At 41.6% G+C, this 27,690-nt stretch overlaps 1 protein-coding gene across 10 annotated transcripts in view; it reads left to right on the top strand.

The window, feature by feature from the left end:
* GNE (glucosamine (UDP-N-acetyl)-2-epimerase/N-acetylmannosamine kinase) overlaps window positions 1-24,676 on the top strand; it is a 70,430-nt gene extending 45,754 nt beyond the window's left edge. For 8 of the 10 annotated variants that reach the window (XM_078436684.2, XM_078436682.2, XM_078436686.2 and 5 more), the window contains 8 exons: window positions 526-738; window positions 5,217-5,304; window positions 6,046-6,256; window positions 9,124-9,253; window positions 10,299-10,520; window positions 12,412-12,594; window positions 21,131-21,247; window positions 22,479-24,676. In XM_078436684.2, coding sequence (XP_078292810.1) covers window positions 526-738; window positions 5,217-5,304; window positions 6,046-6,256; window positions 9,124-9,253; window positions 10,299-10,520; window positions 12,412-12,594; window positions 21,131-21,247; window positions 22,479-22,714 — 1,400 coding nt within the window. In that variant the 3' untranslated portion in view covers window positions 22,715-24,676. The remainder of the gene's footprint in view (window positions 1-525; window positions 739-5,216; window positions 5,305-6,045; window positions 6,257-9,123; window positions 9,254-10,298; window positions 10,521-12,411; window positions 12,595-21,130; window positions 21,248-22,478) is intronic. The other 2 variants (XM_078436678.2, XM_078436683.2) reach the window with 2 other exon arrangements.
* Window positions 24,677-27,690: the final 3,014 nt, after the last annotated feature.

Genomic DNA, 27,690 nt, shown 5'->3' with positions numbered 1-27,690 from the left:
TGTACCATTTTAAATAATCCTGCATTTAATATAAAATACCAGCCACAATATCAGGATCTACATGCATTTTGTTGGAGTTTAGTCCATGTAATCAGGGATGCTATCCAGTTGAGCAGTTGTTAGGGTAAATATGAGCATAGCTAAGGCAGAGGCTCTCTAATCAGCTTGGTGTGTGGAGCCCGAGACCTTTCAATTTAGGAACTCCCAGCTTAAGAGAGAGAGAGACTGTTGGCCAGTCTTGCTTCTTAGTTGTTGTTTAATGTAAAGGCTTTTATTGGGGGATTAGTAAGAGGTGTTTACTTTGATGAATGCTGTTTAATGTTCCTAGATGAGTTGAAGCAGAGAGCTGACCAGACATTTTAAATATTCATCATTCCTGGAAAGATCAGTAATTAAAATTATTATCTCCCTAATAACCATTGTGCATTTGCATAGAACAATTTCTTTAAGTGGGGCTATACTTGCCAGTGAAAATGGTTTTTTAAATCTCATAAACCATTTAACAGTTGATTTTCATTATCACAGGGAGCAAAGAGATGGTTCGAGTGATGCGGAAGAAGGGCATTGAGCATCATCCCAACTTCCGTGCAGTTAAACACGTCCCATTTGACCAGTTTATACAGCTGGTTGCCCATGCTGGTTGTATGATTGGGAACAGCAGCTGTGGAGTACGAGAGGTTGGAGCTTTTGGGACACCTGTGATTAATCTTGGAACACGTCAGATTGGAAGAGAAACAGGTATTTACTTTTGTCCATGTCTCAGCTATCTAGAGATATATAGGAAAGCAGTGGCTCTGGCAAGCACAGTGTGGTCATTGCCCTGCTGTCTAACCAATCAGATTAGTAACTTGGCCTCCCATGGTAGGCAGTAGCTAGGAGAAGGTGAGAGAAGAGGCATTAAGTATTGGCTCCCCCTCATACATCTGTAACATCTTTAAAATTCTGTATATGAATTATTACAAGGCAGTGCTGGCATATATTTTTATGAATCAGTGAGTGAATGAGGTTAATGACCAGTTGTAGCCTAAAATCTATAAATAGCACAAAGTGATTACCAAATTTTTTTAGGGCTCTACATTTATTTTTATTGTCTTTGTAATATCAGAGCTAAGAGTTTCTTAGCTGATTATGGTCTTTGATGGCTGTGGGTAAGTTAGAATCGTTGAATATATTATAAGTATATGAATGCTAGTCTCATTTTTGGGTATAGTAGAGTACTTTTAGTGAGTAGTTTAGAGCATGAAAACTCTAAGATGCCCCCTTAATAGCTGAAGGATAAAGAAATTTTATTATTAATTTGCTAATTGAGTTAGATCTTGTTTTTAATAGTAGTCCAAATTCTAATACTATACATAGAAATATATTTCTGTAGCTAATGGAAAAATGTATGGACTTTGTGAAAAAAGAACAAGACTAGAATCAAGGAGGTTAGTTTCAGCTCTGCTTTTTCTCTATTCGTAATTGCTACCCTAATTTTCTGTTGTCTTTAGGTCTTCTTTCCCTTACGTTATTATTATTTGTTTTTAATTTACATCCAAGTTAGCATATAGTGCAACAATGATTTCAGGGGCAGATTCCTTTATGCCCCTTACCCATTTAGCCCATCCCCCCCCCCACAACCCCTCCAGTAACTCTCTGTTCTCTATATTTAAGAGTCTCTTATATTTTGTCCCTCTCCCTGTTTTTATATTATTTTTGCTTCCCTTGTGTTCATCTGTTCTGTGTCTTAAAGTCCTCATATGGGTCATATGGTATTTGTCTTTCTCCGACTAATTTCGCTTAGCATAATACCTTCTAGTTCTTTCTCTGACTAATTTCGCTTAGCATAATACCTTCTAGTTCCATCCATGTAGTTGCAAATGGCAAGATTTCATTCTTCTTGATTGCTGAGTAATACTCCATTGTGTATATACACCACATCTTCTTTATCCATTCATCCATCGATGGACATTTGGGCTCTTTCCATACTTTGGCTATTGTTGATAGTGCTGCTATAAACGTTGGGGTGCATGTGTCCCCTTGAAACAGCACACCTGTATCCCTTGGATAAATACCTAGTAGTGCAATTGTTGGGTCGTTGGGTATTTCTGTTTTTAATTTTCTGAGGAACCTCCATACTGTTTTCCAGAGTGGCTGCACCAGTTTGCATTCCCACCAGCAGTGCAAAAGAGATCCTCTTTCTCCACATCCTTGCCAACATCTGTTGTTGCCTGAGTTGTTAATGTTAGCCCTTCTGACAGGTGTGATGAGGTGGTATCTCAGTGTGGCTTTGATTTGTATTTCCCTGATGATGAGTGATGTGGAGCATTTTTTCATGTGTCGGTTGGCCATCTGGTTGTCTTCTTTGGAGAAGTGTCTATTCATGTCTTTTGCCCATTTCTTCACTGGATTATTTGTTTTTTGGGTATTGAGTTTGATATCCCCTTTCATTCTTAACATATTACCTTGCTCCCCACTTCACAGAGAAAATACAAACCACTGAATGGAAATTCTTTTGACTCCATTCATTAAGAAAATATTTAATAAACACCTAGTATGTGTAGGCACTGGGATTTGTCAGTAAACCAGACTAACAAGGGCTCAGCTCTCGTGGAATTTCATTTTAGTGGGAGGGGAGATAGATGATAGACAAAAAAGAAAAAAAAAAAAAGACTGTCAGAATTTATGTGTGGTGTGCAGGGTATAACCTGCAGGTGATGTGCCGGGCTACATTAGACTGCATCAGGGAAGGCCTCGTTGAGGAGATGATACTTCAGCTGAGATCTGAGTAACAGTGAATCCTCTGTGTGAGGATCAGAGAGAAGGCAGAGGGAATAGCCAGTGAGAAGACCCTAAGACAGGAACAAGCTTGATGTATTTGAGCAGCAAAAGGCCAGTGTAGCAGGAGGGTACTGGGCGGGAGGAAGAGCGATACAAGATGATGTCAGAGAAGGAGGCAGACCTTTGTAAGCCAGGGTAAAAAATCTGGGGTTTTTCCCAAGTATCATGGAAAGCCATTTATGGGAGGATGACACGATGTGACTTGCATTTTGGAAAAACCACTCTGCTGCTCTATGAGAGTGGAATGTGGTGGGACAGGAGTGGAAGCAGGGAGACTACTTGAGAGGTTATTTCAGTTGATATGAGAGTTGATAGTGGCTTAGAGTACATGATAATAACAGAAAGGGACAAAAGTTAGATTTGGGGATTGTTATAGGACTTGCTGCTGCTTGGATGTGAGCGGTGAAAGGAAGAAACTTGCAGATTTTTGGATTGAGCAGTGGGGGCACTCTTTGCTGATATAGGGGACACCGTGGGAGGAACACATTTGGGGGGGGGGGTGTGCAATTAAGAGTTTTCTAATAGCTGTGTTAAGTTCGAGATGCCTATTAGATATCAAAGTGGACATGGCAGACAAGCAGCTAGATAGTTCCAGGGAGAGTCAGAGTTGGAGATAGAAGTTTTAGAGTGATTGGCACGTGGATGTTGTTTAGTTAGGATATTAGTTCATCTGCTGTAACAGAGAGAACCAAGATAATAGTGCCTAAGTGGGATTTTCTTTGTTTCTCATTGGTATAACTCCATGGTTATCAGAAATTTAGCCTCCATCTGTCTGCTTGAGGGATGCTAATCTTGCTATCAAGTCCACGTTTTAGTCATTGGGAAGGAAGAGGAGGGAAGATGTCCTTCTTTTAAAAGCACAACCTGTAAATTTCAAATATTTCTTCATGTATCCTGTCAGAACATAGTCACAGGGTCACAGCTAGCAGTAGGGGAAGGTGAAGAATATAGTCTTGAGCTGGATTATCAGATGCCTGGCTAAAAATTCTGATGCTAGTACAGACAAAGGATATGGAGATAATGGTGCACCCTGCCAGAGATGTCATTTAAAATGAAGGGATTGGGGCGCCTGAGTGGCTCAGTCGGTTAAGCGGCCGACTTCAGCTCAGGTCATGATCTCGCGGTCCGTGAGGGCTGTGAGTTCGAGCCCCGCGTCGGGCTCTGTGCTCACAGCTGAGAGCCTGGAGCCTGTTTCAGATTCTGTGTCTCCCTCTCTCTGACCCTCCCCCGTTCATGCTCTGTCTCTCTCTGTCTCTCTCTGTCTCAAATATAAATAAATGTTAAAAAAATTTTTTTTTTTTAAATAAAATGAAGGGATTATAGGAGATTAACCAGGGTAACACGTAAATAGGGAAGAGAATGGAATCCACAACCAACTGCCGGAGCTAGTCAGCATTTAGAGTTCTGGTGAGGAGGAGGGGGCCAGTGGGAAGACTGAAAAGGAGTTGCCAGTGAGTCCAGAGGAAACCCAGGAGTGTGATAGCATTAAAGCCCAGAAAAGAAAGTGTTTCCAGGAGATGGTGTTGAACGCTGCTCAGAGTTCAAGGACAATGTGAAAGAAGAATTGAACACTGGATCTGGCATCGGGTCTTTAGTCAAAGGCAGTCTTGTACTTTGTCATTTGTCACCACACTTCTATAAACACATGTCCATCCATCCTTTCCTTCATACCTCTTTACATTGGAAGGGTTGGCATCTCTTTCCTGCCCATTGCTCAGCCTTCTACCCGTGTTCTAGATCCATACCCTTCCTGCCTTCTCAGGGACCTCAGGGGTATCCTTTCTCTACCATGATTCTTTAGCCTCCTCATCATTTAAACATGCCTTCACCTCTCACGTCTGAAAACCAACCCCTTCCTCAACCCCATGCCTCTTTCCAGCTCTTCTCTTCTTAGCTAGGTCTGTTGAAAAATATGGCCATTTTCACTGTATTTACTCCATTGCACTGGCCAGAAAATATATGGAGAAAAAGTGACTGAACAGCTGACTGGCTGATAGACTAATGGAACGACCTGGCCTGACTGCTGATGAACACCTGGCCGAGTAGATGGAAAGCAGGGTGGATTGAAAGAAGGGACGCACTGAACGATTAGATGAGGGGTGGGGGGTAAGTGGGTACTAGATTAATGTACATCATTTATTTCAGTAAATCAACAAAAACTTGATTTATTCTTTTTGGGAATAAATGACCCTAGTGTCCTTAAGTATTTGGTACATGGAAATCTTGTTGAAAGTGCTTTAAAGGTATAAAGGAGAAAAGTCGATGTTTCTCTGATAGACTCATTTGAAGTCCTCTGGGTTTCAAGGTTAATAATGAGCACAACACATTGCTAATTTCTTTATTCTTTGGATATTTCCACTTCCAAATCATTGTAATGTGTCACTGGGTTCATCTAGGGGAGAATGTCCTTCATGTCCGGGATGCTGATACCCAAGACAAAATACTACAGGCACTGCATCTTCAGTTTGGCAAACAGTACCCTTGGTGAGTATATACCCTTTCTAAAGAAGTGATTTAAAAGGGGGAGCTGTGGGCACTGTTTTTAAGCTGTGATCATTCTTCAGTCATTTTAACAGAGCTTTTGTTATATATCCCTAGGGGTCCCTAGCTGTCAGGGAGACAGGGCTTGGTAATAGAACCCCTGTTACTCTACCAGGGGTTCAAATGGAGGATAGCTGTTTTTTATTTGTCTCAGTTAATTAATATAGCACTTCTGCCAGGAAATACTTCCTTAACCTACTTTGACTTTTTATAAATATTAGAAAATAACTGATTTTCTTTAAAAATAGTCTAGTTCAGCATTTTAATTTAGACTGCTCACCTTTCTGTTTCAAATTAATGAGATTTTCCTTTATTTGGATGTTTGAAATGTTTGAATTCTGAAAATAACTTTTTTTTCCTCACGAATGTAAAGGTTTAAAAAGCAATAAATAAATAGATTCATTGTCCCAAATTATGTTATATTCTGAAATTGGCTTAACAAAGGTAATTTGTCTTTGATGATAGAGACATTTGTTAATGGTATCCCAGTCTGGAATAGTTGTATTTCAACCAACAGTGGAGTTAGACATTCCGTTGATAATATGCTAAAGATATCGGATGTTATTTCAAAATGAAGAAGCACAACTTTATTACCTGAAGTCTTGGTTTCTATTAGTACCGTGTCCTCCATACCATTTCACATGTATGAGAGAAGCATTTAATTTGACTTTTTTGATACTGCAGTTCAAAGATATATGGGGATGGAAATGCTGTTCCAAGGATTTTGAAGTTTCTCAAATCTATTGATCTTCAAGAGCCACTGCAAAAGAAATTCTGCTTTCCTCCTGTGAAGGAGAATATCTCTCAAGATATTGACCATATTCTTGAAACTCTAAGTGCCTTGGCTGTTGATCTCGGTGGGACAAACCTCCGAGTTGCAATAGTCAGCATGAAGGTAAAATAATTCCTAAGTCTTAACTTCATACCTCATATAAATAATTGGTCTTTTCTTTAAAGTATGGTTGGAAGGTAGGACTAGAAACATACATTAGAGTTTATAATCATTTGCCCACAGGATTGACTTTTAGATCCATTACAATGTTTGTCTTGCAATATTTTACAAATTATTGACATTTCAGAGAAATAAAATTCTCCGGGAATCCAAGTTAGTGAGACTTGAATTAACCATGGGAGACACCTTAGGCACCAGAGAGGGCTCTTGCCACCCAGGAGACCTGGAATTCTATATTTGGTAACAGCATGTAGCATGTTGATTACGGTCATTATCCAGAGGAAGACATCGGCAAATGGGGAAGGGAATTGCATCTCCTCTAGAACATGATTTTTAGTTGAGTACAGCATACTTCAGTCCCTTAACCAAAAAATCAGCAGTGTTGACAGAGACTGAGAGAGCATCATAAAAACACTAAATTGTTCATGTTAAAAGATCTCTGATGACTTAAGAATAAACCTACCAGAGGGGCACCTGGGTGGCTCAGTTGGTTGAGCATCTGACTTCGCCTCAGGTCATGATCTGAAGGCTGGTGAATTCTAGCTCTGCGTTGGGTTCTATGCTGCTGACAACTCAGAGCCTGGAGCCTGCTTCAGATTCTGTGTCTCCCTCTCTATCTGTTCCTCCCCTGCTTGTGCTCTGTCTCTCAAAAATGAGTAAAGATTAAAAAAAAAAAAAAAAAAAGCCTACCAGAGAAGGTTCTGAAATCTTGTGGATATATAAAGTTTTAGGAGTCCATGAAAAATAGTAAGGTCTTAAAAAATAAAGTTGTTTAGGGGCGCCTGGGTGGCTCAGTCGGTTGAGTGTCTGACTTCGACTCAGGTCATGATCTCGCGGTCCGTGAGTTCGAGCCCCGCGTCGGGCTCTGTGCTGACCGCTCAGAGCCTGGAGCCTGTTTCAGATTCTGTGTCTCCCTCTCTCTCTGACCCTCCCCCGTTCATGCTCTCTCTCTGTCTCAAAAATAAATAAACATTAAAAAAAATAAATAAAAGTTGTTTGGATCAAATAGAGCAAAACAAAACCCAGTTTTCTCAAAAGAAGTGGTGGTCTCCTTTGTAAATACTCTTTAAAAAGTATTAATAGAATGGGCACCTGGGTGGCTCAGTTGGATAAGTGTCCAACTTCGGCTCAGGTCATGATCTCACATTTGTGAGTTTGAGCCCCGCACTGGGCTGTCTGTGTCAGTGTGGAGCCCACTTCAGATCCTCTGTCCCCCTCTCTCTCTGTCTCTCCCCCGCTTGCATTCACACATTCTTTTCTCTCTCTGTCTCTCAAAAATAAACATTCAAAAAAATATATTAATAGAAGATTTTCTTAACCTGAAGATGATCTATTCTGTATCAGTGGTCAGCACCCTTTGTAGTGGTGAAATTCTAGGGACATCCCTATTAAAATCAAGAAGAAAAGAAATGTTTTCTGCAGCATTATTTCACATAATTCTGGGGGAGTCACAAAGGGATAAAGCAAAGAACAAACAGCACAATCTCTCCTTCTCTCCCCCTCCCCTGCTTGTGCTGTCTCTCTCAAGATACATAAATAAAATTTAAAAAGATCAGTAACTTTCTACTTGAAATTTTAGGCAGATTTTTGAGTTTTCCTCTTGGTGAGTGTTTGTTAGCCTGACTGTCCATTAGCATTACCTGGAAGCTTAAAAAAAAATACAGATGCCCAGGCTATTTGAATCTCTGCAGGTGGGGTCCAGGGCATCACTATTTGTTCACTATTTGTTGAAGGTTGAGAAACACAACTTTAGGTTTACTTTTTAAAAAACTATTTATTTACTTTTGCACATGTGTGTGCACAAGTGGAGGAGGGGCAGAGTAAGAGGGAGACAGTGAATCCCAAGCAGGCTCCTCGCTGTCAGCGCAGAGTCTGACGATGTGGATCTCAAATCAAGTCAGATGCTTAATCAGCTGAGCCACTCAGGCGCCCCACTTTCAGTGTCCTTTTAATGACAATCATTAGTGATTGCTTTAACCCTTGTAAATGGATAAAATCCATTAATAACAAAAGATTGGGAAAGAGCCTATTCAGAACAACAACCAAAATTGTAAGAATCATCTAAACTAACAACTTACGCAATCTATCTATATGAAGAAAAGTATAAAACTTCAACAAATAATGTAAAGGCTTGAAAAGTGTCCTAGATGGGAATGCTGAGTATTTTTAAAATGTCAGCACTTTTCCAAATTGAATTACAAGTTTAATACAATTCTAGTCAACATTTCAGTGGGATTTTTTTAAAGTTTGGCAACATTATTCTGAAATTTACTCAAAATGATGCACAAGTGAGAAGAGCAAAGAAAAAACTTAAAAACCATAATTTGGAGACACTCTCCTTGACTGGCTTTAAAACAGATCACAAAGCACAGTAATTTAAACATTTTGGAACCACGCCATTATTGGCTTCACTTATGGGAGGTGATCAGCGCTTACCTCCCTAGGATATATATTTAGGTGCCTCAGTTTTTAAGCAAGGAAGTTTTTTCAGCCTGAAAGAGTAAACTACGACCTTTTTGTGAAGATTGTGATTAGCCAGCACTGACTTTATGCGTAAGAGGGGCACCGTGATTTGCTGTGAGCTGTTGTTGCTTCAGTAGCCATGTGCCAGGATCGTTTCTCAGGAAACTACTTGGACATACCCCACGGCCAGCCCACATCAGAGCAGCTCCCTTCCTGAGCAGTCCTCTGAATCTACAGTACTCTCTATCCTATAGTGAAGTCTGATGTATCGTGAAAAAGGTCAGAAGATTCACAGGCTGCTTCTTAGCTTAGATCAATGAGACAGGGCTTGTTTTTTTCTCTTTTAGGGTGAAATTGTCAAGAAGTATACCCAGTTCAATCCTAAAACCTATGAAGAGAGGATTAATTTAATCCTACAGATGTGTGTTGAAGCTGCAGCAGAAGCTGTAAAACTGAACTGCAGAATTTTGGGAGTAGGTGAGATTGTGAATTACATATTCAAGAAATGTTCGTTTTTTTTTTAATATGAAATTTATTGGCAAATTGATTTCCATACAACACTCAGTGCTTATCCCCACAGGTGCCCTCCTCAATGCCCATCGCCCACCCTCCCCTCCCTCCTACCCCCCATCAACCCTGTTTATTCTCAGTTTTTAAGAGTCTCTTACGGTTTGCCTCCTTCCCTCTCTGTAACTTTTTCCCCCCTTCCCCTCCCCCATGGTCTTCTGTTAAGTTTCTCAGGATCCGCATAAGAGTGAAAACATATGGTATCTGTCTTTCTCTGTATGGCTTATTTCACTTAGCATCACACTCTCCAGTTGCATCCACGTTGCTACAAAAGGCCATATTTCATTCTTCCTCATTGCCAAGTAGTATTCCACTATGTATATAAACCACAATTTCTTTATCCGTTCATCAGTTGATGGACATTTAGGCTCTTTCCATGATTTGGCTATTGTTGAAAGTGCTGCTATAAACATTGGGGTACACGTGCCCCTATGCATCAGCACTCCTGTATCCCTTGGGTAAATTCCTAGCAGTGCTACTGCTGGGTCATAGGGTAGGTCTATTTTTAATTTTTTGAGGAACCTCCACACTGTTTTCCAGAGCGGCTGCACCAGTTTGCATTCCCACCAACAGTGCAAGAGGGTTCCCATTTCTCCACATCCTCTCCAGCGTCTATAGTCTCCTGATTTGTTAAGAAATGTTCATTTTGACATACAGAGTTTTCCAAGTTCTGATGCATGACTGACCATCAAGTCACTGCTCTGTGTACAGATGGCTCCAGGGCCTATCTGTGGGCCCCAAGCAGACTTCCTAGAACCCCAGTAATTGTCATGCGTACATTGGTGGGGAGCTACAGATTTTGCTCAGAATTGCCTGACATTTCCTTGCAATCTTTGGTAATGCTTGTCTTAGGAGATCTTGGGTGAATTAATTTGTGTTTGAAACCCAGTAAGTTGGCATACTTTCTAAGGTTGCTTATGAGAATTATTTTCCTTGTGTGTGTGGTGGAGCTCAGGTATTTCCACGGGTGGCCGGGTAAATCCTCGGGAAGGAATTGTGCTGCATTCAACTAAACTGATTCAAGAATGGAACTCTGTGGACCTCAGGACCCCCCTGTCTGACACTTTGCATCTCCCTGTGTGGGTGGACAATGATGGCAATTGTGCTGCCCTGGCGGAAAGGAAATTTGGCCAAGGAAAGGGCCTGGAAAACTTTGTGACACTTATCACAGGTACAGGTAAGAGGAGTAAGAGGTTGTTTGAGGAGCTAGAATGGGTGTTGGGGCATGCCTTCAGCACCAGCAGGCAGCTTGTGAGTCTGCTTTAGTGTTCACTTTCTGCCTGAGTAGAGCCAGGAGGTGAGCCCCACATGAGAGCTTAGGGCCTTCTCAGTCTTTCCTGGGCATATGCCCTGCCCTGGGCATGTGTGTGGACCTCAGATTGCTAGGAACTTGTCAGAGCTGTTCAAAGCTCTTACTCCCCAAAGCTTCTCATTCCCAGCTTTGCCTCCCAGTCTTCTTGGTTAGTATATTATTTGCCTCATCTGTCAGCTGTCGCCCTAGGCAGCAGAGACGAATAAATATATTTTGCCTTTAAATGTTTTTGACAAAGGCCACCTGAGTGCCTCCCCAGCTCTAGGGGAGTTCTGAGGTCAGTGACACAAAGGTGAGCTGAGCTGAGCTCTTCGAGTTGGTCCTCCACTAGCCGCCAAGTAGGTCAGAACAAGCAACCACAGGTTTTCGAGAATGAAGTTGGTCCTGCTTCTTCCAGTACTGCCGTCTCTGTGCAGGATGTGGGCTGGTTCAAGGCCACCAAACTGGGGAGTGGGTGGTGGGACCAGAAAATGCCAGAAGGAGCTCTTAAGAATCAGTTGTTTTTTTTTTTTCTTGAGTAAGCATTCCCTGGTTGTTACAAAACCTGTGGTTAGTTTCCAGAGTTCCAAAAAAAAATTGGTTCTGAGAGTTTTTGCCAGTTTATTCATTGCTTTAGTGGAGGGATGGACTTTTGGAGTCGCCTACTTTGCCATTTTTGCTGATGTCCTACTTTTGGAATGAAAAACAGACTGAGCTAGTAAGTGGTTGAGCCACCATTTTTCCCAGATATATGTAACTTCAAAACTTGTGTGCTCTTAAACTCTGAATTATGCTACCTCCTCTTGAAGCTCAGGCCCTTCTTCTCTTAGTTGCAGATACAGTTTTAGCAAGCTTGGATATCATTTCTTAGTTCAGAGCAGGTAATTTGCAAATTAGAAGGGTGGAGTTGAAGAGTAGGTGCCACAGGAAGTAACTGATGGCAAGAGAGCTCTAAAAATAGTCTTCTCAGGCTTTCCTCCTTAATAACTCCTAAACTTGGTAACAAGAGTCATTGACATTCATAATCATTGAATCATAGATTTTTGGACATGGTGGCATTAAGAGGCAAAATCTTAATATTCTCTGTTTAAGGAAGAAAGTGGTGTGTGAAAGGTGGTGTGCGATACATTTGGGAAAGATGGTCTTATCTTGGGTTTCTCCCACAGCAGAGCCCAAGACGAGGACTTAGGTGTGAGAATTTTATGTTGGAGGTGATCCTGAGAAACAGGAGTAAAGGAGTGAGAAGAGTAGAACAGAGTAGATGGAAAACCGTTATCCAAGTTGCCTTGAGGGCATTGGGGGCTGAAATCTACCAGAACCTCCCAAGAAACCTGTGGAATATCATCCAGAATTGTCCATTGAAATCTGTTGGCTCTTACCTTGCTTGGTTGAGGATGCCCTGTGCTCACGTGGACAGTTAGGCTCTAACGTTAGTGTTGGAGATGGCCTTGGTGAGAACAGGCATTGTGAGCTTGAGGTGGTATACTGTCATCACACGGTGAGTCTGAGCCTGCATGGATCTGTTCCCCACAGCTGTGCTTGAAATCACAGTGAGCCACGTAGGTGCGACACAGAGCATCAGAGGATCTGCTAGATAGATTTTCCTCCAAAATGCTTCCAGGTGAAGTGTTAATAGTAAGTTTCCGCTATTTAGGAAAAGGGGCATCATAAAGAATCTCACATTCCAGAGCTTTGCTAAACACATGAGGCATTGCCATATTTCAGCTTTCTGTTTCAGGGGAAGAGCCACCTCACTGATTATTGTCTCTCACTGTAGGAATTGGCGGGGGTATCATCCATCAGCACGAATTGATCCATGGAAGCTCCTTCTGTGCTGCAGAACTTGGCCACCTTGTTGTGTCTCTGGATGGGCCTGATTGTTCCTGTGGAAGTCATGGGTGTATTGAAGCATATGCCTCTGGAATGGCCTTGCAGAGGGAAGCAAAAAAGCTACATGATGGTTGGTTTCTTTCTCCTGAGGGATTAAATAGCTAAACTGTAGACAAGTATTTCAAAGTACATATTCCAAAAAGAGCTGAACACTGAAGCCAGAACTTCTACCCTTCTCACTTCCTGGAGGAAAGGTGGGGTTCCTCATACTAAAACTCCCAGGTACCCTTAGTCTTGACCCATATTAACACTTTCCTCTCCAATGCTGGGGGTGGACAAGGGTCTTGAGTTCCAGGAGAGCAGGGAGGATTTTTTTAATTTTTGTTTCCTCGGCCTCTAGCACAGGGTGGGTGCTTAATACACATTTTTAAAACTTTCTTTTTTTAATGTTTGTTTATTTTTGGGAAAGAAACAGAGTGTGAGCAGGGAAGGGGCAAAGAGAGAGACACAGGATCTGAAGCAGGCTCCAGGGTCTGAGCTTTCAGCACAGAGCCTGATGTGGGGCTCAAACTTGTGAACCATGAGATCGTGACCTGAGCCAAAGTTGGACGTTTGACCGACTGAGCCGCCCAGGTGCCCCCTTAATACACATTAAAAAAAATTTTTTTTAACATGTATTTATTTTTGAGAGAGGCAGAGCATGAGCCGGGGTGGTGGGGGGGGGGGGGGGGGGAGAGGGAGAGAGAGAAACAGAGACAGAGAGAGATACAGGATCTGAAGAAGGCTCCAGGCTCTGAGCTGTTTGTTAGCACAGAGCCTAGCACGGGGCTCGAACCCACAAACTCCAAGACCATGACCTGAGCCGAAGTCAGGTGCTCAACCAACTGAGCCACCCAGGCGCCCCCCATCCCCCAACTTAATACACATTTTAATGAAGAAGTAAATGGATTAACATACTACAGTTGTGAAGTCTGAGAAGTCTATTTGAGTTAAAGCTATTTCTGGACATGTTAATAAAAGGATGGTTTCTAGCCTAAGAAAAAGGAGTCATTTAATATCATTATAATATAGTGTCAAGTGCACTGCGAATGATGGCCAAGGAATGTAGACGTATAGAAGGACACCAGCGTTCTCTCCCTGCCCTCTTCATATGGGGAAGGGAGTGTAAGGGTGCTGCCTGGAGGTTGAGAGAGGGTAAGTAGAATTAGCAGGGCAAGTTGGGATGAGCCAGGGTTGCTTCCAAGCCTGGGAAACAGAAACAGTGGTGTGGGTACATAAAGGGCAAGGTAGGGTAGAGTGTAGCAAGAGGGAGGCCAGGACCAGCAGCTAATGAAGCCATTGAGAACTTTTAGGGGAAAAGCATGGTCAGATCTGAATTTTAGACTCTTCACTACACTGTAACTTTCTGTTTTCTGTGAGAAAAATAGTAGTTGAATGGAGTGGCTTTATTTTTCAAAATTTTATTTAAATTCTAGTTAACATACAGTATAATACTGGTTTTAGGAGTAGAATTTAGTGTCTTTTTTCCATTGGATATTCTTTTCTGCTTTGTTGAAGATTAGTTGACCCTATAGTTGTGGGTCCATTTCTGGGTTTTCTATTCTGTTTTCATGCCAGTACCATACTGTCTGGATGACTACAGCTTTGTAATATAGCTTGAAATCCAGAATCGTGATGCCTCCAGTTTTGTTTTTTTCAGGATTGATTTGGCTATTAGGGATGATTCCGTAGAAATTTTAGGATTATTTGTTCTAGCTCTGTGAAAAATCCTGGTGGTATTTTGATGGAGATTGTGTTAAATGTGTAGATTGCTTTGGGTAATATAGACATTTTAACAATGTTTTTTCTTCCAATCCATGAGCAAGGAATGCTTTTCCATTTCTTTGTGTCCTCTTCAATTTCTTTCATAAGTGTTCTGTAGTTTTCAAGAGTACAGATCTTTTACCTCTTTGGTTAGGTTTATTCCTAGGTATCTTATGGGTTTTGGTGCAATTGCAAATGGGATCGATTCTTTGATTTCTTTTTCTGCTGCTTCATTTTTGGTGTATAGAAATACAACCAATTTCTGTATGTTGATTTTATATCCTGCAACTTTGCTCAGTTCATGTGTTAGTTCTAGCAATTTTTTGCTGGAGTCTTTTGGGTTTTCTACATAGAGTATCATGTCGTCTGCAGATAGTGAAAGGTGGACTTCTTCCTTGCTGATTTGGATGCGTTTTATTCCTTTTTGTTGTCTGATTGCTGAGGTTAAGACTTCCGGTACTATGTTAAATAGTAATGGTGAGAGTGGACATCCTTGTCTTGTTCCTCAAGGAGAAAGGCTCTCAGTTTTTCCCCATTGAGAATGGTTAATTAGCTGTGGGTCTTTCATATGTAGCTTTTATGATGTTGAGGTATGTTCCATCAATGCCTACTTTGTTGAGGGTTTTTATCAAGAGTGAATGCTGTATTTTGTCATCTATTGAGAGGATCATATGGTTCTTATCCTTTCTTTTATCAATGTGGTGTATCACGTTGATTGATTTGCACATATTGAACCAGCTCTGCAGCCCAGGAATAAAAAATCCCATTTGATTGTGGTAAATAATTCTTTTAATGTAGTGTTGGATTCAATTTGCTAGTATTTTGTTGAGAATTTTTGCATCCATGTTCATTAGGGATATTGGCCTGTAATTCTTTTTATTGGGGTCATTGTCTGGTTTTGGAATCAAGGTAATGCTGGCCTTGTAGAATTAGTTTGGAAGTTTTCCTTCCATTTCTGATTTTTGGAATAGTTTGAGAAGAATAGGTATTACTACTTTTTTTTTTTTTTTTAAGTTTGTTTATTTATTTCTGAGACAACGTGCATGCACAAGCTGGGGAGGAGCAGAGAGAGGGGAAGAGAGAATCCCAATCCATGATGATAGCATGGAGCCTGACAGAGGGCTCAATCCCACAAACCGTGAGATCATGACCTGAGCCAAAATCAAGAGTCAGACGCTTAACCTACTGAGCCACCCAGGCACCCTGGTATTAACTCTTCTTTCAAGGTATGGTAGAATTCCCCTGGGAAGCCATCTGGCCCTGGACTTTTGTTTGTTGGGAGTTTTTTGATTACAGTTTCAATTTCTTTGCTAATTATGAGTCTGTTTAAATTTTCTATTTCTTCCTGTTTCAGTTTTGGTAGTTTGCGTGTTTCTAGGAATTTGTCCATCTTTATGATTGCCCAGTTTGTTGGCATATAATTTTTCATAATATTCTCTTATAATTGTATTTCTGAGGTGTTGGTAGTGATCTCTCCCCTTTCATTTGTGATTTTATTTATTTGGGTCCTTTCTTTTTTCTTTTTGACAAGTCTGGTTAGGAGGTTATCAATTTTATTCTTTCAAAGAACCAGCTCTTAGTTTTGTTGCTCTTTTCTTTTTTGTTGTCGTTGTTTGTTTCTATATCATTTATTTCTGCTCTGTCTTTATTATTTACCTTGTTCTGCTGGCTTTAGGCTTTATTTTCCCATTTCTAGCTCCCTTATGTGTAACGTTAGGTTGTGTATTTGAGACCTTTCTTGATTCTTGAGGTAGGCCTGTATTGCAAGATACTTCCCTCTTAAGACTGCCTTTGCTGCATCTCAAAGGTTTTGGACTGCCGTGTATTCATTTTTATTTGCTTCCATGTACTTTTTTATTTCTTCTTTAATTTCCTCATTAACCCATTCATTCTTTAGTGTGATGTTATTTAACCTCCATGTATTTGTGGTCTTTTCAAATTTTTTCTTGTGGTTGACTTCAAGTTTCATAGCGTTGTGGTCTCAAAATATGCATGGTTGATCTCAGTCTTTTAAGGGCTGATTTGTGACCCAGTATATGATCTATTCTGGAGAATATTCCGTGTGTACTCTAAAAGAATGTGTATTCTGCTGCTTTAGGATCAAATGTTCTGAATATATGTGTTAAGTCCATCTGGTTCAGTGTGTCATTCAAAGCCATTGTTTCCTTGTTGATTTTCTGCTTAATCTGTAAATTGGTATAAGTGGGGTGTTAAAACTCCCTACTAGTATTGTATTTCATCAGTGAGTTTCTTTATGTCTGTTAGTAATTGATTTGGGTGTCCCAGGTTGGCATAAATATTTACAATTAGAACTTGATGGGTAGACTCCTTAATTATGATATAATGCCCTTCATTTCTTTTTACGGTCTTTGGTTTAAAATCTAGTTTGTCTGATAGAAGTATGGCTATTCCAGCTTTCTTTTAGTATCCATTATCATGATAGATGGTCTCCATCACCTCACTTTGAATCTGCTGATGTCTTTAGGTCTAAAATGAGTCTCCTATAGACAGGTTATAGATGGATCTTGTTTTTGTTTTTTGTATCCATTCTGATACCCTGTATCTTTTGATTGGAGCATTTAGTCCATTTACAGTCAGGGTGATTATTGAAAGAAAGATAGGAGTTTACTGCCATTATGTTACCTGTAAAGTTGGTGTTTCTGATGATGTTCTCTGTTCCCTTCCAGTCTTCATTGCTTTTGGTCTTTTTTTTTTTTTTTTTTTTCCCCCAGAGTCCCTCTTAATATTTCTTGAAGGAATGGCTTAGTGGTCACAAATTCATTCAGTTTTGGGGGAAACTCTTTATCTCTCCTTCTATTCTGAATGACAGCTTTGATGGATAAGGTATTCTTGGCTACATATTTTTCCCATTCAGCATGTTGAATATATCCTGCTATTCCCTTCTGGCTTGGCAAGTTTCTCTGGGCAGATTTGCTGCGAACCTGATCTGTCTTCCTTTGTAGGTTAAGGACTTTTTCCCCTTGCTGCTTTCAGGACTCTTTCCTTGTCTGTGTATTTGGTGAATTTGACTATGATATGCCTTGGTGATGACCAGCTTTTGTTGAATGTAATGAGACTTCTCTGTGCTTCTTGGATTTTGATGTCTGCATGCTTCCCCAGATTAGGGAAGTTTTCAGCTATAATTTGCTCACCTAAACATTCTGCTCCTTTCTCTCTCTTCATTTTCTGGGACTCCTATGATAAGAATGTTATTCCGTTTTAATAAGTTGCTGAGTTTCCTAAGTCTACCTTCATGATCCATTATCTTTGCTTCCCTCTTCTTTTCAGCTTCATTATTTTCGATAATTTTAACTTCTGTATCACTGATTCGTTTCTCAGATTCATCCATTCTCACTGTTGTGACATCCATTCAGGTTTGCAGTTTGGTTATAGCATTTTTAATTTAAGCCTGACTGGGTTTTAGCTTTTATCTCTGCAGTAAGGGATTCTCTACAGTCTTCTAAGCATTTGTCAAGCCCAGCTAGAATCCTTAAAATTGTTGTTTTAAATTCTAGTTCAGACATATTACTTATATCTGTATTGATTAATTCCCTGGCTGTCATTTCTTCCTGTTCTTTCTTTTGGGGTGAATTCATCCATCTTGTCATTTTGGAGGGGAAAAAATAATAATAAAATGGAATTTAAAAAATAATAAAGGAAGCTAGATCCTTGATGTATAGCTTTAAGCTTTATAGAAGAAAAAAGATGAAGAAAAGGTAAAAAAAAAAAATTTTTTTTAATTAAAAAAAATAAAATACAATAAAAAATAAAAAATTTGCTTTCTGTATCCCAGGAAAAAAAACAAACACAAAAACAAATATAGAAACGAAGCAAAGAAACAAAACCCAAGGGAAGCTAGATCCTGTTTCCCCTAGAGCTGAAGCTTTGCAGCATTCTATGATCTGTAGACCTAGTGCATGGAAGCGGTTTGTGTTGGTCTTCTGGTGGAGGGGCCTACTACTTTGATTCTCAGGCTAACTTGCTCTACCAGAGATGTGCCTGGAGGGTGCAAGGGGGCGGGCTTGGTGTATTGGCTCTGTTCTCCACTTGGTGGCTCCATTCTCTACTTGGTGGTGCTGTTTAGCTCACTGAGGTTGATCAGTGCTGATGGGCTAGGGGTGAAATGGCTTCACCCCACTCTGTAGTCTCCCGAGAGGGAAGTTTGTGCCCCACAGATGTGCAATCAGTCATCCTCCTGTGTCCCCAGATTCTGTCAGCTCCCCACCTTCATTCACCCTGTGTCTGCGCTGTCCACCTGCCATATGGTGCCACCCTCCTGGGTTTTATCTCAGACACAGCTGTGTTTCAAAACCCCACACTTCAGAGACCCCTGCGTCTTGGGACCTGCATTGAATCCTGTGGGACAGCATTTTGCTGCACTGTGGCTGGTGCCACCTTGTCCTAAGCAACAGTTGCGCGACTGTGCAGCAGCAGTGGCTTAGAGTTTATGGTAAATTGCAACACGCAGCCAGCATCTTTGTTTCTGTACTGGTGAATGGGGCAGCTCAGTGGTACCCACCAGGGCTTTTGCCTGCTTGAGAGGCCATGTCGCCTCTACCAAATGCACTCCAGGGGATCCTCAGACCACACTGCCCGCTCCGGGGCTCTGCCCTGCTTCCTCGAGGGAACTGACCTCCAAAACTTCAGACTCTGCACTCCACCTTCTCCTTTTTCCCCATCATTGGTTTTGGGGAACAGTTTTTTTTGTGTAGTCCCCTGCATGTATTTTCACTCTTTTATTTTTTTTCTTCATTCTTATCTCCCCTCCCCCTGATCAGGGATCCCTCCCCTTCACAGTGTCAGCCATTCTTTTCTTCCAACGACTCAACCTTCCACAGTTCCTACCTTGCATGGGTTGTTTTTTCTGTTCGTAGACAGGCAGTTTTGTCTTCTAAGACTTCCAGTCAATTTCTTAGGTGTTCAGAATGATTTGATACTTATCTAGCAGTTTGGGGGAGGAGGCAAGCTTGGAGTCACCTTACTCCTCTGCCATCTTGCCTTAATCCCTCCAAATGGAGTGGCTTTAAATAGTACAATTCTAGAGTGACTTCCCGTTTTCTAGTCGGACAGCTGGGGGTTGAGAATATGAAAGGAGGAGCAAGTTGTGGCAGAAGATGATGGTTGGGTGCTTATGGGACATAGGGTGGAGATGTGTAGGCAGAGCCTGGCTACAGGAGTCTGGTGCTCGGAAGAGAGGACTAGAGGTGGGGATTTGGGAATCATCAGTGCTGAGGTGGCAGTTAAACCTTTGAATTGAATGAGATTGGAGTGAGGCAAGAGTTAGAGGTGGAACCTTGCAAAAACAGTGTTTAATGGGCAGAAAGGAAAATCAGGAATGGGTAAAGTCACAGAAGCCAAAAGGGAGAGTGCTTCAGGGAGGGAATAGTTGGGAATGTCAAGTGCTGCTTTTGAGAGAGAAAATCAGAAAAAGGTATTGATTTTGGCCATGAGGACGCTATTTGAAGCCCTGAAAACTATTTTTCAACCTCATTTTTTACATTCAGCCCCCCTTAGGAGCCTGTTCAGACTTTTCTTAGTCCTCCCCCCCCCCCCATGATACTTTAATACCATATATCTGTTGATCTGTTTGTATTTATGTACTATTTGTATAAGAAGAATAAGCTTATAAACTCCCCCCCCCTCCCCTCCAAGAACCAGTTTTGGTCCCCATCAGGGCAAATGCCTGTCTTAGGAAAGAGCACATTCAAATCACAGGAGCAGAAACTTGACTACGCTGAGAGGGAAGAAGTGCTTTGAGGACATGGAAATTGTGAGCACCTGCCAGTGGAAAGCAGACAGTAGGAATGGAAGCAAGGGTTGAGAATATGGGAGGGAAAGGGCAGTTGAGTCCCTACTATAAAGCTCCTGGCAAGGGGTAGGAGATGAGCTGCAAGGCCTCGACAGAGGGCCCAAGAGAGGGGAAGGATGAGTGAAGGTGTGCAAACACAGTCGTGTTTATAGGTGGGGGCAGAAAAGTGAGGGGACTGCTGCCTGTTGGTGTCCTTTAGCAGAGAGGCCAGCAGGACGGAAATCCTATGGTAGGAGGTGGGGTATAAGGTGTGAGGTGGTGGAAACTGAAAAGAGCCACGGGGGGGGAACGGGAGAGCGCTGGCAGGGGCAGCTGTGAGAAGATCCTTGGATGGGGTCTAGGCGGCAGCCTGCATGGCTGGGATTTTCTCTCATCAGCACACAAGTATGACAGCAGACGAGGAGGCAGATTGACCTGGGTTGATGACGGGCAGGGTGAGGGGCAGAAAAGACCAGGACTATAGATAATAGACATGTTTAGTGAGCATTGACTCTGGCCAGCACTTAACTAAGTACTTGATATCTGTTACCTCATTCAGTTCCTCACATAATCCTGCCAGGGTACATGGTGTTACCCGTTTTATAGAGAAAAGAAGGGTCTGCAGGTGGCGTGACGTGGACAGGGTTGTGCAGCTGGTAGTGGCCGAGCGCCAGCAACTGAGAACCCCTGTCAGCGTCAGTTCTTCAGGCCCTGCCGTGGAACGTGGGGCACTCGCAGTAATGTGACCTGCATCTGGGGTGGATAAAGGAAGGAGATAAATACAGAGGAGTCTGATAATTTGGGGGAAAAAAACACGTTAAGGATTCAGTTTCACGTGGAGGTGAGAAGTAAAGAAACTAGAGAGCCGGATAGGAGGCTGTGGTTGGAGTTGAGGATTTTCCAGGTGGGGAAGTTCTGGATGATCGCTAACCAAGACGGCAAGAGGACAGCGGCCTCTGGAAAATGTATGTGGACATTTGTGCGTGATAAAAAGCTTTGCAAATGTGAAAAGAAACCTGCTGCAGGACTGCCACAGCCCAGTGATGACTGCTGCCTCTTGCCTCTTCTCTAACAGAAGACCTGCTCTTGGTGGAAGGGATGTCAGTGCCAAAAGACGAGGCCGTGAGTGCAGTCCATCTCATCCAAGCCGCAAAACTTGGCAACGTGAAGGCCCAGAGCATCTTGAGAACAGGTGAGCATGTGGCTCTGGGCAGCTGTGCCCTAGAGGGCCCCTCAGACCGCCCAGGGCTCCGACACGTACCCAGCCCCCCTCGGGACCAATGCTCTGGAATGTGTGTTCAGGGCCGTTTTTCCCTGCTTTCTGAGAGTGAAAAAAAGGAAATGGCATTCAAGGTATTTGGCAGCATTGCTTTATTAAACAGGTTTTTTGTTTTGTTTTAAAACCATGAATAAACTACTTGTTCATTTTATAGGAGATCTAGAGAAATACAGGAGAGTAGGAAAAAGTATCCCTTTGGGGAGCCTGGGTGGCTCAGTCGGTTGAGCGTCCGACTTCAGCTCAGGTCACGATCTCACTGTTTGTGAGTTCAAGCCCCACGTCCGGCTCTGTGCTGACAGCTCAGAGCCTGGAGCCTGTGTCAGATTCTGTGTCTCCCTCTCTCTCTGCCCCACCCCCACTCTCTCACATGCGCTCTTTCTCTCTCATTCAAAAATAAACATTAAAAAAAATTGAAAAAGTATCCCTTCAAGTTTTACTTTTCAGAGATAGTCAACTATTAGCATTCCCTTCCAGTCTTTTCCAGTTTTTTTTTTTTTAAACATAGTTGAGAGCATATGGTGTAGTATTACCATATCTAGCTTTTTTTAAATTTCGAAGCATAACGACATTTTCTCATATTAAGAATAAATCATGAGGGCGCCTGGGTGGCTCAGTTGGTTAAGCATCCGACTCTTGATTTGGCTCAGGTCATGATCTCACAGTTTGTGAGTTTGAGCCTGCATTGGCAGTGAGGAGTCTGCTTTGGATATTCTCTCTCTCTCTCTCTCTCTCTCTCTCTCTCTCTCTCTCTCTCTCTGCCCCTCCTCCACTCAAGCGTACGCTTCCCCTCTCAAAATCAATAGGAGCGGGTGGCTCAGTCAGTTAAATGGCCAACTTCACCTTAAGTCATGATCTCATGGTTCATGAGTTTGAGCCCCACATCAGGCTCTCTGCTGTCAGCACAAGCCTGCTTTGGATTCTTTGTACCCCTCTCTCTCTGCCTCCCATCTCAAAAATAAACATTAAAAAATAATTAATAAACCTAAAAAAAAGAATAAGTCACAAACAGCTTTAAAAGTACCACTTTCTCTTACGTAGTATGAATGTAGTGAGTATTCTGGGCTGCTGACTCTTTCCACTGTCCTCTGGTGTTTTTGATTTGGCTCTCTCCTTGAGACTTATTTTCATTTTTGTTTTCTTGTAGCTGGAACGGCTTTGGGTCTTGGGGTTGTGAACATCCTCCACACCATAAATCCTTCCCTTGTGATCCTCTCTGGAGTCCTAGCCAGTCACTACATCCACATCGTCAAAGATGTCATCCGCCAGCAAGCCTTGTCCTCGGTTCAGGATGTGGACGTGGTAGTTTCGGATTTGGTGGATCCCGCCCTGCTCGGTGCCGCCAGCATGGTTTTGGACTACACAACTCGCAGGATCTGCTAGGCCTCCCGGGAGGGGACATGGACCAAGACTTAGAACTTCTTCGTGGAATCAGGTTGTCTTTTAGATGAGCGTTTCTTACAAAGCAAATTTGGTATTTAGCAGGTGACTTCAGCAGTTAAGTTTTTGCTTTTAGTCTCCTCTTCCAAAGTCACTTTTCCCAACCCGTTTTGGTAGATGCTGCTCTTTCTGGGGTCATTTTAGCTCAAACCCTGTAAGTACCAGTCACAATTTTCTGTGCCAAAGGAGCTGTGATAGTAGACAAGGAAGCCTTAGGACTCTGCTCACCAGACGTACCACTTAGACCTGCAGGCCTTGCTTGAGATGGGACCTTGATAACTGGAGTTTGGATTATTAATCCTTCCTACTCTGACCTTAAACTCAGATTGCAGAAAGGGATCCAGTCAGGAAACAGAAGGAAATCTCACCGTGAATGGCTAAAGTAAACTTTTTTAAAAACAGCTTTACTGAGATATTTTTAAAAGTGTACAATTTGGTAAGCTTTGACATATGTATATACCTGTGAAACCATCACCACAATCAAGACATTGGACATACCTGTCACCTCCAAATGTCATTTGCTTAAAGATGTTATTTGCTACTACTCTTGGAGAGTCTTGAGCAACTTTAGGGATCTGAATTACAGTGGCTTTAAGTGACCTTGTCCTTATCTTCTTAAGGACAGCTGAGAAGCCACTAGGACTTAACAGCCTCTGAAAGGAGATTAACCATCCCCAAAAGATCTTCGCTATGGACAAACACCTCTCCCTTCAATAACTTTTCATGCTAATGTTGAGTATGACCCTGGAGTATCTCCTAAGGCAGCGTTTGTGGAGCCCGTATCTGTGAATCTGGATTCTGGCGAAATATGATTTTGTGCTTTCATTGGTGTCTAGATACAAAGGCTAGGGTTCTTGCTATCAATTTCAACCTGGAAGAAATACGAATACCCACCATTTATTAAGTGCCTACTGTGTGCCAGGTTCTGAACTAGGTGCTCCATATACGTTATTCTAAATTCTCACAACCTGGGAGGTAGGTGTTTTAATTTCCATTTTATACAACCGCAAATTAAGTCTTGGCGCGTTTAAGTGATGGCACCTAAAGCTGTGTGGCTAGTGACTCTCAGAAACAGGATTTGCTCCCAGGTCCATCTGTGCTTTTCTGCTAAGCCACACAACCCCTCAAATAAAAACCTTGCAGAAGGTACCTATATCCTAATTTAGTTCAGACTAACAACAGCTTTAATAAGACTGTCTCATTAGCAGATGACTCAATTTGTCTTTGATGCTGTCCCTCAGTGATAAATTTAATCAAATATTCTTCTCTGCTGTGGACATTTTGCCAATACAGTATTTTGTCTAGTGACAGGTTTTTATGGGTACTTTCAGATGATCTAAGAAAGCATATGCATGTTTTTCAGATTCTTATTTTAGGACAACCAGAAAGTTTCTATTGTTTCAGTGTTAGCATACAAAATAAAGTGTGAAAGAATCAATATTGCATTTGAACTACTTCCTTCCTGGTGGGTTAATGTGAATAGATAGGTTGGCTGATTCCAGGAACTCCACCGGCCCTGAAATAATCTCCAGGTCCTGGTTATTGTTGAAAAATTCCACCGTGATTCCTAGGAAGGAAGCTAGTTCTGCTTGGCGTCAGCGTCTGGGGTGAGGTGGTGTCCTGTGAAGGGACACCAGTTGTTCCTGGGTGACATCTGTAACTGCTCTGGACACCAGACGGTTGCATTGCTACCAGGCTTCATACCAAATATTTGGAAGGATGGTTCTAAATCTAAAACCAAATCTTAGTTTTTATTGAATTCACAGAAAGGATAATTAATATATTCCAACATAATTATTACTGACAGTTAAATCACATATTTATTTTAGTGTAAATATTTGTATGTTACTGTTCTGAGCCAAATTCTAAAAAAAAAATAAATATATTTCTTTGTGGAAATCCTAACATTTTTGCATTTTGTTTTCTTAATTAACTGTCTAGCTAAAATCCCTTCCCAGAAGAAATTTAGGTTGTTGCACTGCTTACTTTTTGAAGGTCATGTAACTTCTTAAGGCATCTAATACAGATTTCTTAACCAAATAATAAATCTTTGATACTACGGAGTACTGCTATATAATATTTTTATATATTGCAGATGATCACCACAGTAAGTCTAGTTAACAGCCATCACCATACCTACAGGACTTTTTTTTCTTGTAATGAGAACTTTTAAGATCGACTCTCGTAGCAACTTTCAAATATATGGTATTTGAGGTACAGGCGTACCTCATTTTACTGCGCTTCACAGATAATGTGGTTTTTCTTTTTTGTTTTTTTTTGTTGTCTTTTGTTTTTGTTTTTGTTTTTTTTTTTTTTTACAAATTGAAGGTTTGTGGCAACCCTGTGTCACACAAATCTGTTGGCACCATTTTCCCAACAGCATCTGCTCACTTTGTGTCTCTGTCACTAGTTGGTAATGATCGCAGTATTTCAAACTTTTTCATTATTATATTTGTTGTGGTGATCTGTGATGTTACTGTTGTGTTTGGGGGCACCATAAGCTGCACCCATATGAGATGGTGAACTTAAACCAAGAAATATGTGTGTTCTTTTTTTAATTTTTTTTTTTTTGTGTGTTAACGTTTATTTATTTTTGAGACAGAGAGAGACAGAGCATGAACGGGGGAGGGTCAGAGAGAGGGAGACACAGAATCCGAAACAGGCTCCAGGCTCTGAGCTGTCAGCACAGAGCCCGACGCGGGGCTTGAACTCACGGACCGTGAGATCATGACCTGAGCTGAAGTCGGCGGCTTAACCGACTGAGCCACCCAGGTGCCCCGAAATATGTGTGTTCTGACTGCTCCACGGACTCGCCGTTCCTCCATCTGTCTCCCTCCTCACACCTCCCTATTCCCCGAGACACAATATTGAAATTAGGCCAGTTAATAACCCTACAATGCCTTCTGTGTATTCAAACAAAAGGAAACGTTACACATCTCTCACTTTAACTCAAAGGCTAGAAATGAGTGAGAAGGGCAGGCCAAAAGCCGAGACAGGCCGAAGCTATGCTTCTCACGCCAGATAGCCAAGTTGTAAATGCAAAGGAAAAGTTCCTGAAGGAAATGAAAAGTTCACTTGCTACTCCAATGAGCACACATATGATAACAAGGCGAAACAGCCTTATCATTGGTATGGAGAAAGCTTCAGTGGTCTGGATAGAAGATCAAGCCAGCCACATTTCCTTAAGCCAAAGCCTAATCCACAGCAAGGTCCTAACTCTCTTTAATTCTGTGAAGGCTGAGACAGGTGAGGAAACTACAGTAGAAAAGTTGGAAGCTAGCAGAGGTTGCTTCATGAGGTTCAAGGAAAGAGGCCATCTCCATGACATAAAGTTGCAAGGTGAAGCAGCAAGTGCTGATATAGAGGCTGCAGCAAGTTATCCAGAAGAGCCAGCTGAGATCATTAACGGAGGCGGCTACATGAGACAACAGATTTTCAATGTAGACAAAACAGCCATATATTGGAAGAAGATGTCTTCTAGGACTTTCATAGCTAGAGAGGAGAAGTCAGTTCCTGGCTTCAAACTTCAAACGATAGGTTGACTCTCATTAGGGGCTAAGGCAGCTGGTGACTTTAAGTTGGAACCAGTCAGTGTTCATTCATATACCATTCCAAAAATCCTAGGGCATTTAAGAATTATGCTAAATCTACTCTGTGCTCTGTAAATGGAACAAAGCCTGGATGACGGCACATCTGTTTACAACATGGTTTGCTGAGTATTTTAAGCCCACTGTTGAGGCCTACTGCTCAGAAAAAAAAGATTCCTTTCAAAATACCACTGCTCGTTGACAAGGCACCTGGTCACCAAAGAGTTCTGATAGAGAGGTACAATGACATTAATGTTATTTTCAAGCCTGCTAACAAAACATCCACTCTGCAGCCCATGGGTCGAGAAGTCATTTCAACTTTCAAGTCTTACTGTTTAAGAAATACCTTTCATCAGGCTCTAGTGCCATATATAGTGATTCCTTTGATGGATCTGGGCAAAGTTAATTGAAAATCTTCTGGAAAGGATTCACCACGTCTGGTGCCATTAAGAACACTCATGATTTATGGGAAGAGTCAAAATATCAACATTAACAGGAGTTTGGAAGAAGCTGATTTCAACCCTAATGGATGACTTTGAGGGGTTCAAGACTACAGTGGAGGAAGTGAGTGCAGATGTGGTGGAAATAGCAAGGGAACTAGAATTAGAAGTGGAGCCTGAAGATGTGACTGAATTGCTATTACTGTCATGATAAGATTTTAATGGATGAGGAGTTGCTCCTTATGGATGAGCAAAGAAAGTGGTTTCTTGAGATGGAATCTACTCCTGGTGGAGATGCTGTGAAGACTTGAAATGACAGCGAAGGATTTAGAAATTACATAAACTTAGTTGATAAAGCAGTGTGGGGTTTGAGAATTGACTCCAATTTCAAAAGAAGTTCTGTGGGCGAATATCAAATGGCATTTAAATGCTACAGAGAAATTGTGAAAAGAAGAGTCAATCAATGTGGCAAATTCATCGTCTTATTTTAAGAACTTGCCACAGCCACATCAACCTTCACCCACCACCCTGATCAGTCAGGAGCCACCAACATTGAGGCAGGACCCTCCACCAGGAAAAAGATTACAACTCACTGAAAGCTAAGATGATGGTTAGCATTTTTTAGCAATAAAGCATTTTTTAATTAAGATATGTATGTTTTTAGACATAATGCTGCTGCACACTTAACAGACTACAGTATTATAATGTAAACATTTATTTGCACTGGGGAACCAGAAGATTCACTTGACTCACTTTATTGCAGTATTCCCTTTATTGCAGTGGTGTGGAATTGAACCTACAATATCTACAAGGTAGGCCTGTATTATTTATTTTATTTATTTTTTTATGTTTATTTCTGAGAGAGAGAGAGGAGACAGAGCATTAGTAGGGG

Source organism: Panthera onca, chromosome D4, assembly GCF_046562875.1.
Source record: "Panthera onca isolate mPanOnc1 chromosome D4, mPanOnc1 haplotype 2, whole genome shotgun sequence".
NCBI classification, from domain to species: domain Eukaryota; kingdom Metazoa; phylum Chordata; class Mammalia; order Carnivora; family Felidae; genus Panthera; species Panthera onca.
This window is presented reverse-complemented; position numbering and strand designations above follow the sequence as displayed.